Genomic DNA, 16622 nt, shown 5'->3' with positions numbered 1-16622 from the left:
TGAATGGGGCATGTCAAGATCCTAGCCTCAATACTTGGCTAATAATGTTCACTCAGAGGATTTTTGCTACTGCTATTATGACTGGGAAGCAGGATGAAATGTCTGGATATTACATTAAATGAAATTTAATTTAATGATATTAAATTCATTGGACCAAATTAAAGATCCATTCATGATAAAAACTCTCAACAAAGTGAGTATAGAGGGAATGTACCTCAACGTAATAAAGGCCATATATGACAAGCCCACAGCTAACATCATACAAAATGGTGAAAACTGAAAGCTTTTCCTCTAAGATCAAAAACAAGACAAGGATGTCCATTATATCTGGACACATGGTAACATGTGTCCCTGTCCCATGAAAGTCTCCATGAGAGCTCCTACACCCCACCTTGGAAGAGCCGCCAAGTAACCGTTATGCCAGTCACTCCTCAAACTCCTGTTTTACTAGGTCTGTAGTTAGGGGTGTGTGGGTGGCAATGGGAACATTGTCTTCCATGGATGTCACTCGTCATTAGGCATCTTGTTCTCTTTCTTTGTTCCAACCTCCCAAGCTGCTCTAGGTCACTAAAGAAATGAACCCGAATCAAAAGGAAACCAGCAAAGCCCTAGATGCAAGGCCCCAGAAGCACAGCAATTTACAGAATGCTGGATATTCAAACACGGCTCTTGGCCTGCCTTCCAAATACAGTCATCTCCTGTTGATTAGAATACAATGTGTGAAGGTCTTGGGGTCATTATTTTGGTCATCCTGCTCCCCTTCTGCTTTAAATTATCCTGTTTCAGCATTGGCGGCTGCGTAGCTGGGTGGCATCTTTCTAAGCGTTTCAGCGGTACTGGGAGCAGCCTCTGCACTTTGGCGGAGTTGCCCTCCTCAAGGGGCACAAATTTCTGAGTGCTTTCTCCAGATGGGGCGATGCCTGACGAGATGGGCAGCCCTGGACTTTCAACTGCCTGCCACGCAGCGAGTCCCCCCAGCCACAGAGACCTCCTGCCAGCTGCCCTGTCTACACTTGCTCGCCGCCCACACACCCACTCTGGCCTTGACAGTGTGATCTGTACACAGGTGTCCAGGAGGCGGTGGTGAGCTGCCTGAACAAACAGACACGGGAGCCCGCGGATGAGAACCTGTGTGTGACCAGCCGGCGGCCGCCCCGGCTCCTGAAATCCTGCAGTTTGGATCCCTGCCCGGCAAGGTAAGGGGCGCACTGGCCGCCCTGCTGCCCAGGAGCATGTTCAGAACGGGGTACGTCTGTCCGTGGGCAAGACCAGAACGCTTATTGTTACCCAGTGTTTTGAAAACCAATTAGCATCAGTTCAAACTTTTAGTCAAATCCACTTGAATTTAATTGAAACCAGGGCTTTGGAATTCCAGCCCAGTGGTCATGCTCAGGGTCCAGAAGCTCATGCTCCATGCACTGAAGCAGAGCCCCGTGGTGTGGCTGGTATGTGCATGGGCCCCACTGCTGCTTTCTCCTGGAGGGAATGTGAACTGACCACAGGCTTTATGGTCTCTGCCACCTTTCAGCCTGTGCCCCGAGCCCTTCCACCCTGGTAACAGATTGGCTTGTGGATTGCAGGAACTGAAGGATCTGGGTGGTATAATTGACCCACCATGAAATCTGTATGCACACAGCATGCAGATTCATTATAGCATGATCGGGGGTGTGTGTGTGTCATTCCACATGCATAAAATCAATTAGAGCATTTCATTGTTCAGCCCTGCCTGGGTCTCATTATTATCCAACCTTGAGTCTTAGCTCATCAATCCAATTACTGCTTCAGCCTACGCAATGTTATGGGGTCTTGAGAGACTTGCCTTCAGATACGTGTTTGGAGCAAGTCTCTGTAGAAGCTACACCATCTCATCTATGATTCTGGTTTCAAAGGGGAGACATTTAAAGAACCAAAGCCAGACTTTCAAGTCTGCTGATGGGCTGAAGAATGTTCCCGGATCATGTCCTACATATGGAGGGGTTTGCTGTTTCTGAAGGGTATTTCTTCTGTTTCTGCAAGGTATCATGTAAGAAGCAATGTGTTGCCTACAGGAATTAACGATAGTTTTCTGGTCAAGCTAATGCTGCTTGTCTTACTTCTCAGCCAACTAGATGCCTTTCTTGAGAACTTAGAGGATACAGACTGCAGGCCTCCTCGCATCATCTCAGGGCACCATCCCCCAGTGACACTCTCCTGCTCACCACCAGAGTTATTATTCTGTATATTGATCTGAAGGGTGGGCCTGCCTTCCCTCTTCAAATGCAGAAGTGAAGAGGGCCACTAGTGCCATATTCTCCAAGGCAACCAGAAAATCAATCAGCCACTGCTTGGAGCAACACCCCACCCATGGGAGTAGCAGCCGGTAAAATAGAGTCAAGGGCTGGGCCAAGAAAAACCTAGATCCAGTGCATAGAATCCTGAGAAACCTCTTTTTCTATCCCTGTGCACGTCTCTATCCTGACCTCACTGTTTATCAGTGAGTCTAAGACCTAGCTGCATGGGCAAGGGATCCAAACCCCTCCATTTGACGGCAGTCTCCTTAATAGGAAGAAACAGAAGGCATACAGCAGGGACAGCCTGCAGGGGCCTTGGCTAGCAGGTCAGGAAGCCTGGCCTCTCATCCTAGCTTGGCCACCCACTAGCTGTGTGGCATTGGGCAAGACGTCTGCCCCTTCTGTTTCCATATCTGCAAAATAAATTAGCTACACGAGATAATCTGAGGTCACCACGTCCTGCTCCAATAATCCCATAACTCTTCTTGGCTCTGTAGGCAGGAGCATTAGACTGCTGTTACTGCTGCTTTGTGCTGATGGTTGATATCATTTCTGTTCTGCTTATTTACCGTCACTTTAAAAACAAGCATGACGGTCTTTCTAACCACATTCCAGTGGTGTAATGACATCCAAATGCTGTGATGAGCTGAGGCATGGCCGAGGAGTCAGAACCTGGGACAAACTGCACATCTTTTGGGACTTACAACCCCTAAACCCCTCCCTTCCTGGGGCAGCAGAAGGAATAGGACACTAGACGTTACTTCCCACCCTCCAAGTACTGATTACGGTTAAATTAGATAAGCTTAATTTACAACCTTTTGATTGTCTCCCGGACAAGGACTCTTGTTGGACTTAACGTTATTGCATTTGCTCCAGGTCAACTCACTGCTTTAATGTCCACCAGCGAACCGTCAGACTGACAGGCTGGATGTCTTACTGGGCGCAGGCATGGTTTTCTTGGGCCAACTATACATAGCTGAGTGTTTGTAGCATGATGCTAATTGAAACAACAAAGGGGGCCAAAGTGGCCTGATATGACTCACTCTCTTTGCCTCCCATCCAAGAGCCAAAACAGAGTTTCATCTTAAAAATGAGAAGTGTATAGAGGTGCATCTCCTGTGGAATATTTCAGTCTGACATCACGGGAAAATCCCTCCTTCGGAATGTTGATGTCAGATGTGTATGAAAGAGAAAATGTATTTAGTAGGGGCATGGCAGTGCATCGTTTTCCCAAGCACCTTCTATTCATTTGGGACTAATTTAAATCTTTAATTCACAATTCTTATCGTGCGTGGATCAGTGTGTTACCTGCACATTTACAGCACTCCCTGTATTCCCTGATGGGCTGCCAGTTTCTGTATACTGTCTTTTAGTTTCCTGGCTTGTGCTGATGTCCATATGTTCAAAAAAAAAAAAAAAAACCATAGCATTTTCTGTGGGATATACAGAAGTGATGATCTGAGTCTTGGTCACTGGGCTTATGTCTCTAAGAGGTGGCACTGGTTAAGAGAAGTAGCTTTTCCAGGAAGTTATTTGTCTTACTGAACACCAAAGGAAGCTGCTTTTCTTCTTGTGTGTGATCAGAGTTATCAGATCACACAGAGAATACCAAAGACGCTAGAGGGAACGTCCTATCTGGGCAATCTTTCTGAGATGAAACTCACCTTCTGATTTCCTCTGTGTGATTGACAGAGCTGGTATCAGAAGCACATGTCCAACTTTCACCAGGTTCAGGCAGATATATTCTCATGCCTGGCTATTCACAGCAGGAAGGCCGTGTTCTCAAACAGGAGGTATTTTGATTGTACCAAATTGTGTGTGCACATGGACTGCTTGCATTTTTTAGGACACGTAAAAAAATAATAGTTGTCTATTGGAGAGGACTAGATTTTTTTAATGCAGATTTAATTTTTTATTGAAGTATAGTCAATTTACAATGTTATGTTAGTTTCAAGTGTATAGCAAAATGATTCAGTTTTATATATATATATAATATATACACACACACACACACACACACACACACACACACACATACATATACGTATTCTTTTCCAGAGTCTTTTCCATTATAGGTTATTACAAGATTTGAGTATAGTTTCCTGTGCTATACAGTAGGTCCTTGTTGTTTATCTATTTTATATATAGTAGTGTGTATCTCTATTTTCTATATAGTAGTGTGTATATATTAATCCCAGACTTCCAATTTATCCCCGCCCCCCCATTCCTCCTTTGGTATCCATAAGTTTGTCTTCTATGTCTGTGAGTCTATTTCTGTTTTGTAAATAAGTTTGTTTGTATCGTTTTTTTAGATTCCACACGTAGGTGATATCATATGATATTTGTTTTTGGCTGACTTACTTCATTTAGTATGATAGTCTCTAGGTCCATCCATGTTGCTGCAAATAGCATCATTTCATTCTTTTATATGGCAAGTAACATTCCATTGTATATATGTACCACATCTTCTTTATCCATTCATCTGTCAGTGGACATTTAGGTTGCTTCCATGTCTTGGCTATCATAAATAGTCCTGCTATGAACATTGGGGTGTATCTATCTTTTCGAATTAGAGTTTTCTCCAGATGCATGCCCAGGAGTGGGATTGTTGGGTCATATGGTAACTCTATTTTTAGTTTTTTAAGGAACCTCCAGACTGTTCTCCATAGTGGCTGCACCAATTTACATTCCCACCAACAGTGTAGGAGGGTTCCCTTTTCTCCACACCCTCTCCAATATTTATTATTTGTAGACTTTATAATGGTGGCCATTCTGACTGGTGTGAGGTGGTACCTCACCGTAGTTTTGGTTTGCATTTTATAATGTGTGATATTGACCATCTTTTCATGTGCCTGTTGGCCATCTGTATGGAAGAGGACTAGATTTTAAAGCCCTTGCTCTCAGCTTTATGTCTTAATCCTCCGCTCTATCCACCTAGCACCTAGCATAATGTCTGACACGAAGTAGGTGCTTATTAAGTGCTTATTGAATAAATGAGTATAAGAACTAGGGTTAAATTTTGTCCATAGCAATGCTTAGACCCTAATAAGTGCGCTCTCTCCCCTCCATCCTTCTTATCCTGTCTCTCCCACCCAAACAGATGGTGCTGAAAATGTTATTATTAGAGTCTCTTCTTTAAGGCTTTAGGTATCAATTTAAAACATAAATAGCCTTAAGGTAAATAACCCTTTATGTTAGCAGCCGTGTATGACAAAGTATCCTCAGAGTAAGAATGTGAAGACAAGCTTTTATCAGAGGGGAGAGTGGACACCCAGGGAGGGGTTTGATTGTCGGGAGCATTGGAAGGTAGTACAGCGAGGCCAGGTATTAACCCCTTAACAACCTGGCCTACAATTGGCCAGAAGAAATTAGGACCATTTTTGCTTATGAGCTGACAATTGTGAGAATTTTGCATCCAAGTTGATAGCAAAGAAGGTATCAGTACAAGGAAGAAAAATTATTTTAGGTGCCTTTACCACCCTCTGAGTAATCTGCGTCTAGAAGCCCCCCAACCCTGCCCACCTTCACTGGTGGGTTAGATCCATGTAACGGAAGAAATAGCCAAAAAGGAGCTAAGATCAGTCATTAGGAAAGTGGTCAGCCTCCTGTTCCTAATCTAAAAACTAAGTATTAGAGTTCTACAAGTGATACATGAATATTCTCATTCTTTGACACTCAAGCACAGCAGAAGTCGTGAAGAAAGAAAGGCACATTCTCCCCTTTCACCACCACGCTCTACAGCTCCACGCCCTTGTTCTCCCCACAGAAAATCACGGTTAATGGTTCGGTACTTTTCCAGACCTTTTTCCATGCATTTGTTTGCATACATGAACATATACAGATGTATAAGATTTTCTTCCCTTTGTAAATGAGATCGTATTATGTATATTGTTTGGCAACTTGATTTTTCCCTTAATAACATGCACTAAACATCTTCCCCATCCCTGAGACCACCAAAATAAAAACCCGCAGGTAGATTAAGACCTGTGTTCAAATCCTGCTCCGTCACATTTAGCTATGTGACCTTCAAGAGTTCATACACCTTTTCGGATCCTCAGATTCTTCATCTCTAAAATAGGATCATAGTAGACACTTAGAAAAATTAATTCTCTTCTCCTTCCCCTTTCATTTTTGGTGAGAAATATTTTTAGTTTGTATTCAGGACTTAAATTTGATTCAATTTTCTCTTTTATTCAACTACGTCTTAATAATTAAGCTTTACTGACCATCTCCCTGGTTTATAATAGCTATGACATGAGCAGCCAAGGAAAGCCAGAAAGCACTCCCTTAAAAGAAAAAAAAAAAAAAAAAGGAGTCTGAATGTTATTAATTATAAACATTTGATAGCTCGGCCAGCGTGTGTTGAAAAGATTTGGTAAACGTACGTGGAGGAGGGGAAAGAAGTACGCAATGAAAGCCAGATGGCTGAAAATGAAGGAAATTCCAGGCAATTTCTGCAGCTTTGTTCTAACATACTTTTTAAACTAAACTTTTATTTCTCTGCAACAGAGAACAGCTGAGTGGTGCAGAATAGATAAACAGTGAAGGGGGGGGGGGAAAGAAGCCCATAATTCCAGGAATAGTACTTGGTTTCTGCCCCCCACCCCAATCGCATTCCCTTTTCTCTGACCTAGGGTGGTTCCTAGGACCAGCAAGAACTATAAAAGAAGTTTGAGGATTCCTATCTGAAACGAGAAAGTTAAGGAAAAACATCTTAAAGATCACAGAGTCTCCTCTTTAAAAGCAAACTGCAGAATGCCTATTTTATTGTACACTAACAAAATCCATGCAGACTAGCAGCAAATGATTTCCAATTCGTAATTTTCTTTTATATTAGCCTAAAATGGCCACAGCACAAGGTGCTGCCCTTTTACACAACCATGTTTTAATTTACTTGATGGAGCTTTCAAAGCTTTACAGGAACCGACCCCTTTGACAACTTGTTTTAAGGGTTACTGTTTCAACATGCTCTCTAAATATTGGTTTATCTTTTGCTGGGTTCCCAAAGTTTCCATATGCTGCCTTTTGGCTCTGTCCGTGCTAACTTTTAAGTGCTCAAAGCAAAAGCACACCAAAGCTCACTGACGTCCACAGAAATTGAGCCCAGATTTGGAGGCCATGTTCAGACGTCCTTAGAAATCTAATACTACTACTATTGTCATCCTCTTTGGTAAATCCAGATGCATAATTATACTGTCTCTCTCTTTTCTTCCACTGATGGACAAGTTACAACAGAAGAACCTGCCAAGACCTGTTCCTTAACAACTGGGCCTGATTGGCTCAGTGGCAGCCTCTGCTATTTCTCTACCCAGGAATGTGCTGGCCTAGTGATCAGAATTGTCCCCAGCAACATTTTGACATCAACAAGGGTAAACATCACGTGTATGCTTGCCTTGGGGCTTAAATCTTCATTTCTCCTAATGAGAGCCCTCTCCATGGTTACACATCACCTGTTATATCAACCACAGACCTCTGTGAAATGAGCTTTGCTGGTATTAGAAGTTACACGCATAGGTGTAGCTGTTGCATGAATCTGGGGTAAAAATCAAGGGATTGGATCTACCTTCTCATCATGTCACCTGATGAGGGAAGCTTTCCTTGTTTCTTAACATCGATGTGGTTGGACAGCCTTTTAGACCGCATACTTCTGCCTGGACTGTGGCAAAGTCGTTATACAAACCATTGACTGAAATTAACCTTCTGCACAACAAAAAATACGGCAGAAAGTGTTTTACATCTCAATTCAGTAAAACATAAAAATGCACTGGGCATCTTCATGCACAGCAGTCTGCTTGTATTTGGTCCTCAGAAATGACTAGAAGACAAAACCTGTTCTAACGGAGTTACCAGTTATTGGAAGAAGATTTTAAGACAGTAACTTCTTTGAGTGAGGCAAGCACAAAGTTCTGTGGGAGCGTGAGGCTGAGGGGAAGGCTTCCTGGCGGAGGTGATGCCTGTGCTGAGTCATAACGCATAAGCAGGAGTTACCCAGGTGAAGAAGGGAGAGAAGAGATGTTACAGGCAGAAAGAAAAACATGGGCACAAAGGAAAGGACAAGAAATGGAAGCTAGTGTTAGGGGGTGGGTAGGGGCCAGCTCCAGGATAGCCCAGTACGCTAAGTTAAGTTGTTTGGACTTTACGTCCTATAGGCAATGGAGGGCCATTAAAGGGAGTTAAACAGGGGAGTGGAACAGTCAGATTTGCTTGGAGAAAGATGACTCTGGCTGCTCATCCAACAGAGCTAAAGTAGTAACAGTGGCTAGCTTTTATTGTCTTACAGGCATCTGCTCTTTTTCTCATGCAATGTCGCAAATAAGTAGTGTGCTCTGTGTATTCTACACCATTCTATTTTCATTGAAATTAATAAAGACCTCTTGTCCTAGGTATGTTAGCATTTTGTATGCCTCCACATTCAACCCAGTATGATGCGGACTCAGCCCATCCACCCGGCAGGAGGATAGAGCTCCAAGGAAGGGTATCACAAAGGAAGGAATGAGAGGTGCAGCTCCGTGATCCCTGAGGCCCTTCAAGTTCTGACATTTTGTGGTTCCTTGAAGGTTATGATAATTATCCACAGAACTGAAGCTTTTCAAGAAAGAAAGAAAAGGTGAATTATATTAGGAAAATACCTTGAGTCAAATTGAAGTCCCCAAGACAAAGCACCTCTATAAGTCACAAAACAGTAACTGGCTTTAACTATAAATTAAGAAGCCGTGAGAAGTCTACAGGGGACAAGACTTATATTTCCATAAGAAAAATGTAGGTGAGAGCATTCAGGCAGCAAGGATGGTGAAACACTGGAATGATGAACATTTTTAGAATACCTTAATGTTGTTTGTCCGTATGTAAAAGGATACAAAATGTTCTTCATCCCTGGATTTAGAATTTTACAGTGCTCCTTACTATAATGCCTTATAACTAGAACTTCTCTTCATTCAACCTCCATTGAACAAATATTTATTGAACGACTACTTTGTGCCGGGCATTGTGCTAGGGATACAGGGGTCAACAAACCCACCTTGTTCCCTGAAACAGGTAAAGCCAGAGTTTGGGGAATGGTCCTGGAGAAGCCATTACATTTTTTTAATCTTGGGTCCTACCCTCCTAAGTCTAGTTATTAAACTAAACAACCTCCTGCATTCTTCACTGCTCTAAGAGCTGACATATCTGTACCAGTCATCAATCCCATTGCTCATAAGCACCATGGGGATGGAAATATCACCACCAGATAGCTTTCTGCTATGGGTATGGTGATGAAACATTGGAGTTTTACAGTTCACAAACCTTCTAGCTTACAAATCAATCAGCAGAAGTAGAGTGGAGACTCCCAAAGTAAATCTTGTCTACTATATATATATATATATTTTTTTGCCTTTCCCTATAATCCAGTGTTTCTAATGTACTGAAGTAACGATTTAAAGGCAAGCAATGATTCAGCCAAAGCTTTGAAATGAGAATTATTGCTGCCTAAGTGTACCCGATACCTTCTTTGGAAATTTTGAAAGAAGGCCTCGCGCAATTTGAGATGAAGAGCTGTTCTATGACCTCAGAGTTAGAAATCTCCTCTGTTGCTGTGTTTCTTAAACTTGGAAAACAAAGAAGTAGGGAAAAGACTGGAGAAAGAGATAGAGACAAAGAGATGTTTAGGCAACATAAAAATGAGGGAGTGAAAAAGAGAATGCTCTGATTTGTGCCCAGTAACCTGGGGGAATACCGTTCAGAAACGGTTCATCGTTCTGGAAATATTATTCCCATCATGGTACCAGTCCAAGGTCAGGAAGGTCTTGGGTTATCTGCCATACTTACAGAAAGATCTGTTACAAAGCAGAGTCCAGCTAACTACTACGTTTCCTGTGGTGAATCAGTGTTCTTCCTTTATTCTAGTCTTTACCATTTCTTTTTTTCTTCATCATTGTGCCTAATTATCTCTACCAGGACTGCAAGGAATTTTGTTTGGTGTTTGTGTTAGTGACATAAAAAGGCCTAGAGTGATTGTCACTGGATTAACACAGCTTCCAGACCCACCAGATGCCCACTGCTTTTTCATGGGGCTCCTAGGGTTGTTTTTTGTGTGTGTGAAGTTTGAAAGTATTCTGTTTTTAAAATTTTTATTGGAGCATAGTTGATTTACAACGTTGTGTTAGTTTCAGGTGTACAGCAGAGTGAATCAGTTATACATATACACATATCCACACTTTTTTTAGATTCTTTTCCCATATAGGCCATTATAGCGTATTGAGTGGGGCTTCTAGTTTTACTGGTGGAGTGACTATCCAAGGGACCTAGACAGACACGAACACAGGCGATTGGCTCTACGTTAGAACCGTGGAAGGTGGTACATTCTCTGTCACGTACGGCTGTCGACTCTGGTTCCCAAGTGGATAGACACAACCGCCTTTTCTGGCTGGCCACTATTCGTGTCATTCAAAGAGCCACAAAGGACCCTCCACCCAGGTTGCATAGAACTTGACACTTATTCCACTATTAGCAATGGTGGTAAACACCAAACCCACAGTTTGCTTTGATGGTGTGCGTGCCTCTGGTAGTTCATTATCATCTTAGCATGATTTTTTTTTTTATCAGACACCATATTTTTCCTAATAGGAATGTTGGCAATACTTGGGGTGACTTCAGGATAAGAACCAAAGGAGACTTGGCATTGTCAGAGCTAAATATTCCCCACTGGGAATCGGGAGAAGGCCTGGAATTAGGGAGAAATTGTGGGTTTTCAGGTCAGATAGATCTTGGCTCCTTTATTTGCTTTGTGGCGTTGGGTTGGCTCCTTTAACCTCTCTAAGACTCAGTTGTCCTCAACTGTAGAACAGATATAATTGTCTGAACCAGGGGGAGGAGGGGTTGTAAGGATGGTCACATTCATAAAACACTCAGCCAGTTCCTACCTCATATAGTAGATGCTCAAAAAAATAAGGGTTTGCCATCCCTCTTAGTTCCCTATTCAGGAACACATATGATATAAAAAGACCTTCATGTTTATTTCGTAGTCATTGCAGTTTATTCCTTCATTTTCTTAACCAGCTAGTGTGGGAGCAGAGTAATGGGGAGGGCGTGGATAGAACCGAGCTTCAAGGCAGCTTTCTGTACAGACTTTGCCCCATCTCTTGGGCAGTTCTAGAACAGAAAGCAGAGCAGCTGGTGATCGTGGGTTCCATCACTCCTGCAAAAGGTACCAGTTGTTGGGATATTCCGTTTTATTTTAACACCTAATCCAATAAGGTGTGTTTTTTAAGAACAGCAATGAACTGATGAAGTGGGAGCAGAGAGGTCAGAGTCCAAATATTCCTAAAAAGTTAATATCCTGTGTGACATGATTGAAGGAAATAAGGCCCGTGGGCAAGTGAGACATGAGTCCTGGAAATGAGCAGCTGTGTCCTGATGGTTGGAAAAGCCTGTGAGAAGTCAGGGAGAAATCAGAAAGCTTACATAAATAGTGTTATTCCTACCCAGTTGTCTCCTCAAATACTTGTGGGAGAGAGAAGGAAAGAAAAGATGAAGTAAAATCCAGCCCAGGGTACAGACAAGTTAAGGGCGTCTTGCCCCTACCTCCTCGCACATCTTCATGGGCCATCTTTGAGCAAGGTAGGGTTTGCCTAATAGCTTCCATTTATTAGCAGTTTACAGTATGCCGGGCACTGTGTTCATCTCTTTCCATACATTATTTTGTTTAATCTTCCCCACAGCTTTATGAGGATTTACTATTCCTGTCGTAACTTTACAGCTGACGAAACTGGGTCTTTAGAGGGATCGTATAACTAGCCAGCGGCAGGTTCATATTTGGAACAAAGTATGTTTAATTCCAAAGTTGTTACTAAAGAGCTTATGCTTCACTCTTTGCCTCTATTAATGATGTTTACACATCCTCCATTCCTCCCTCCTTATCTCCCTCCATTTCTCCATCCCTCCCTCCATCTAATCCCTCCATCCCTTCCTCCCTCCTTCCACCCATCCCTTTATCCACCCATCCCCTTTCCTATTCTAGGCACTAAGCTCTAGGTATGGGAATTACCACAGTGAAAAGAACCAGTCCTCCTAGCCCCATAGTAGTTTATAGCCTAGTGAAGATCACAGAGGGAAATTTACAGGCTCTTCTTTCTTTATCTCCAGCAGTTAGCTTTCATCTCATACCTCAGTTGCCAAGGGTAGAACTAGACTCTTGGTAAAAGCTAATTCTTAAGGGATAGTGAAAAATTCTTTTGAACATACACGTCTCGGGGCAAAACCAAATATAGAGGAAATGAACCATGCTCAAAGAAAAATCAAATAGACCTAAAGTGGATTTCTTAAAATCCAGCACTGAGTCATTAGGTAAAGCACTCAGTTCCTAAGAAAACATTTTTATAAAGAAATACTAAGTCATCCAGAGAGATGCAGCCTGGGCTTATGAATCTGGAAGACATTGGTGGCTACCTTGGAGCTTTGCATCTTTGCTCTGCCACTGCTAACAACCACTGGCTTAGTTTATGCTTCACTGATGGCTTGTTTGTGTTGTAAATTACCAACACCATTACTCTCTTACACACACACACACACACACACACACACACTCACACTTCTCTTTCCCCAGGGTCCCCCATGCAACCCTGGGTCCCTACCGCCTTTTCCATGCCACTCTCTTCTCTGAGAACCTCTTTCCTAGTACCTCTTTCTTCTCTCCCCCAGAGACTTAATCCTAATCACCTTGCCCTCTTACTATCCAAATTCCCAGATGACCTTTCTCTACCACTTGTGCCAGGACCCCAATTCTTTCAGCTCTTTTTCTCCCTGCCCACACCCCGGCCACCAATTCATTCAGTTCAACTCAACTAACAGGAAAACAGAACTACCTAAGCTAATTCACACTAAGGTATGAGTTACTGATCCCCATGCCTTCATTCTAGCCTTAAGAGCATGGGCTTGGGAATCGTACAGATCTGGGATTTTACTCGCTCACTGGCCTTGAGCAGATGGTTTAACTTTTCAGAGCTTCAGATCCTCTGTCTTTAACTCTTAGATAATTGTGCAGATATGTACATTGAGTGCTTGACATAGCACCTAGCACACATGAAGCACTCAGTGAATAGTGATAGGTATTGGCTGTGTCGTTTGTGTGTGCTTTTTAAAATATATATCTCTGTAAGAAGTTGTGCCTGTGTTGGAGGATGCGGGTGGATTTGTATGTGCTTTAAGGAACTGGGGCTCCCAACTTTTTTCCTTAAGGAAGGAGAGAGAAGCTCTGTTACAAAGGGAAGGGGCTGTCCAGTCTAAGCCAAGAATACCTGGCCCTTGACTATATCTCATTCAATAAGCTCTAGCCCCCAGGGAGAGGGAGCATTTTCTGCTGGTTAAGGGAAAATCCAGCTCAATTCAGCACACATTTGTTAAATTCTTGCTGTGTTGCAGGCCCTGAAGAAACACACAAGTCTGGGACATAGACCCTGGGGCCAGGCACTAACAGCTAATTGGGAGGTCAGTACACAAATAGATCATGACGATGCACAATCACAATGGCCATAGCAGAGGTGTGCATGACTGTCTTCTGGGAACACTGAGATGAGTCACCTAATCCAAATCAGGGAGGGTGACCCAGAGAAGGTGATCACTGAGCTCAGTGAGTCTCTTGTTCTTATAGATGTCAAAGTATTTTTTCCTAAAATTCTAATCAAACATATTATTGATATACTACTTAGATAGTGCCCCTAAAGTCCCAATCCAGGCTTTTCAGAAGCCCTTGGGACAGCTTTGTGTCCTGCTTTCTGTCCCCTTTCAGTCTTCCAGATGAGCCTGAAAGTGCTTGACTCCCCTGTATTATAAGAGCATTTCTGGTTGCTCTCAATTAATTAACAGGAAGCTGACGTATTTATGTCCCATAATGATGTAATGCAATAACAACTCTACCAACTGTTTAAAATAGGTCAGGTTATTTACTACCAGCTTTGTTGGATCTTTGTCCCTGTGAGTGACACAAGAACTTGAGACTCGATCATTTATCTGTAACTTCCCTGTCCTCTCCAAGGTACCATGCTGCCCTCAGACAGTTCTGATGGCTCAAGAGATGCAAAAGAGGGACCGAGACCGTAGAGCAATGTATTTGTGTTGCATCTTCAGGCAATGGTAGAAAACTCTGAAAAACAGAAGGATCACTAATATCCTGCCATCTCCTTCAGCTGCAAACTCAGGGTCAAGAGCTCTTAGATTACACAGTTTTGCAAAGTTTTCTGAGTTCTGTGTAACTTGGCGTTATGTAAATACAAGATACTGAATTAATACTCTCTCTTTATTTCATCTTTTAAGCCACCTCTTCATCTCTTGCCCTGTGAGATACTCCAGGGGGTTGGTTTTCAGGGCGCCACTATCTAATCAGTCCTCCAGATACTTGCTTATTGTGCAGATGTCACTGCAAGATTGGCTTAGTGCACAGAAACAGCAACATCACAGAGAAATCTCAGTTTGGGAACTGACACACAAGCTGTTTTGAGGTTTAAGGAGTAAACAAAAAGGAGATGTATGCCCTGGCCTTGGCAAAACCCCACATGCCAGACACGGGTTCCTCCTTTATTCAAATCAGGCGTATGTGGGAGGACTCTGTAGATTGCTGAATACATCCGGGATGCTCTTTGAGAAATTGAATTAAAGTTCTCAATAATAGAAAATGAAGCTTATGCATCACTGACGCATTTACTGGGAAATTTCCCGGAATTAACCAAACCTCTGTGGGTGGTCTATCGCCCATCCCACCCCCACCTCCACTCCCACCCAAGGACCACACTTTAACTGCCTCAACTCCTTCTGCAGACGAGCACGCTGGCAAAAATCAAAGACTGCAATGCCCAGAGCTTGTACAATTTTAGCTTCATCAAGCTATGGAAAATCACAGAAGGAAACTGTTATAAGCAAGGTATTTATTGATGTAAAATCCACCACAACTAGACAGATACCATTTATCAATGCTCTTTTTGTGAGGAAAGTGATGCCAGAATTATGGTGTGGGAGAGAAGCTGATAATGGAGCCAGATCTTCCTCACAAGACGCTCCCCACTGTCAAGCTCGATTTTGTGGCTTTTCCTTTTTGGCACTCATGGTAGGCTGTTTGTTTGCAACCGGGGGCAGGCAGTAAGACAAGAGTTTGGGGACCGGGAAAGCTTCCATTTTTCTCCTACGGTACCTGCTGGGCGCTTCCACGGGCCTTCTGAAGGCCCATCCCAGGCACACCTAGAAACGCCTTCTGTGGAAATGGGCACTGTCACGCACTTCATCTTTCATTTAATGGAGGTTGACGATATAACTGACCCATGGTGGAGTGAAGTGAAACCACCTGTGGGCTGGATTGACCTCCCCTTGATCTAGAAAAGAAAAATGCCGTTTTCCAGCTCACCCCTGCATGCTTAACTTCTCCAGGAGGGTCGTTGGGCAGAACAAGGTTGGCACAGTGTAGACTACTTTTCACCACACACGGTCTTGCTGCAGCTGCATATTTAGGTCTAGAAAGTGGGCCCATGGATTGTATTCCTTTCTCTTGACACACAGAAAGGTAGTGCGTTGAAATCTTATAGGCTTGGTCATGACATCTTGCTGCATCTTTTCATCCTCAGGTGTGTAAAATTCCCTGTCCCTTGTCTCTCTGAGCATAGGCAAACTCTAAATGTCAGCTTATCCCAACATTTATGCCAGTCCCATAATTGTTTCATCGTTTGCTATTTATTGCATTTGGGAGCCCCAAATCCTCCTCTCTGGACAGACCAGTGTCTGAAATGGATGGGTTTTCTGAACATCAAATGCACCCATTTGTTCATAAAAAACTCTCTCTTCCTGAAAAGCCAGTTTAAACAATGAAGCACAAGGTGGGTTTCCAGTCCAAATTGCCGTGCCCAGGTCCATGGCAGATGATGCTGATGGACCAAGAGACTTTACTGTGAGTGCACCGTCCTCAAGAATCATTGGGAATCCTTGTTTGTTGTGGACAGTTTTGCCAACCAGTTACTGGAAGCTGGATCCTTTCGCTTCCAGGGACTGAGGCATCATGGTCACATGAAGAGCTTGGTGGCCATCAAATTCTCATCACTCCCCAGTCGGCTCTATCAGTAGTATCAGTACCAAAAGATGGCAGGGCTTCATTCTTTACACTCTAAAAAGCCAGAAAGTGGTGAGGAGTTTGGCTGACAGACTTGTCCAGAAGCCACACATTTGACAAATGAGTCTCCCTCAGTGACTGGGGTTGTAGAATCCCGGAATGTAATATGCCTTCATCTTATCTGCGAAGGAAGACAGGTCAGAGGTGACTTGCCCAAGTAGCCATGGCTAGCAGAGCTCCAACTGAAAGCCTGAAAAGTAACGCTTCCCAACTTCGAGCTCAGTGTT

The 16622-nt window shown here is 43.2% G+C and overlaps 1 protein-coding gene across 2 annotated transcripts in view; it reads left to right on the top strand.

Annotated features, from left to right (window-relative positions):
• Positions 1–16622, top strand: part of ADAMTSL1 (ADAMTS like 1) — a 467116-nt gene that overhangs the window by 243115 nt on the left and 207379 nt on the right. For both annotated transcript variants that reach the window (XM_057549050.1, XM_007176787.3), the window contains one exon: positions 1067–1196. In XM_057549050.1, the coding sequence (XP_057405033.1) occupies positions 1067–1196 (130 nt within the window). The remainder of the gene's footprint in view (positions 1–1066; positions 1197–16622) is intronic.

This window comes from Balaenoptera acutorostrata, chromosome 6, assembly GCF_949987535.1.
Source record: "Balaenoptera acutorostrata chromosome 6, mBalAcu1.1, whole genome shotgun sequence".
In the NCBI taxonomy this organism is placed as follows: domain Eukaryota; kingdom Metazoa; phylum Chordata; class Mammalia; order Artiodactyla; family Balaenopteridae; genus Balaenoptera; species Balaenoptera acutorostrata.
The sequence above is the reverse complement of the archived record's forward strand: the minus strand, read 5'-3'. Positions and strand labels throughout refer to the sequence as shown.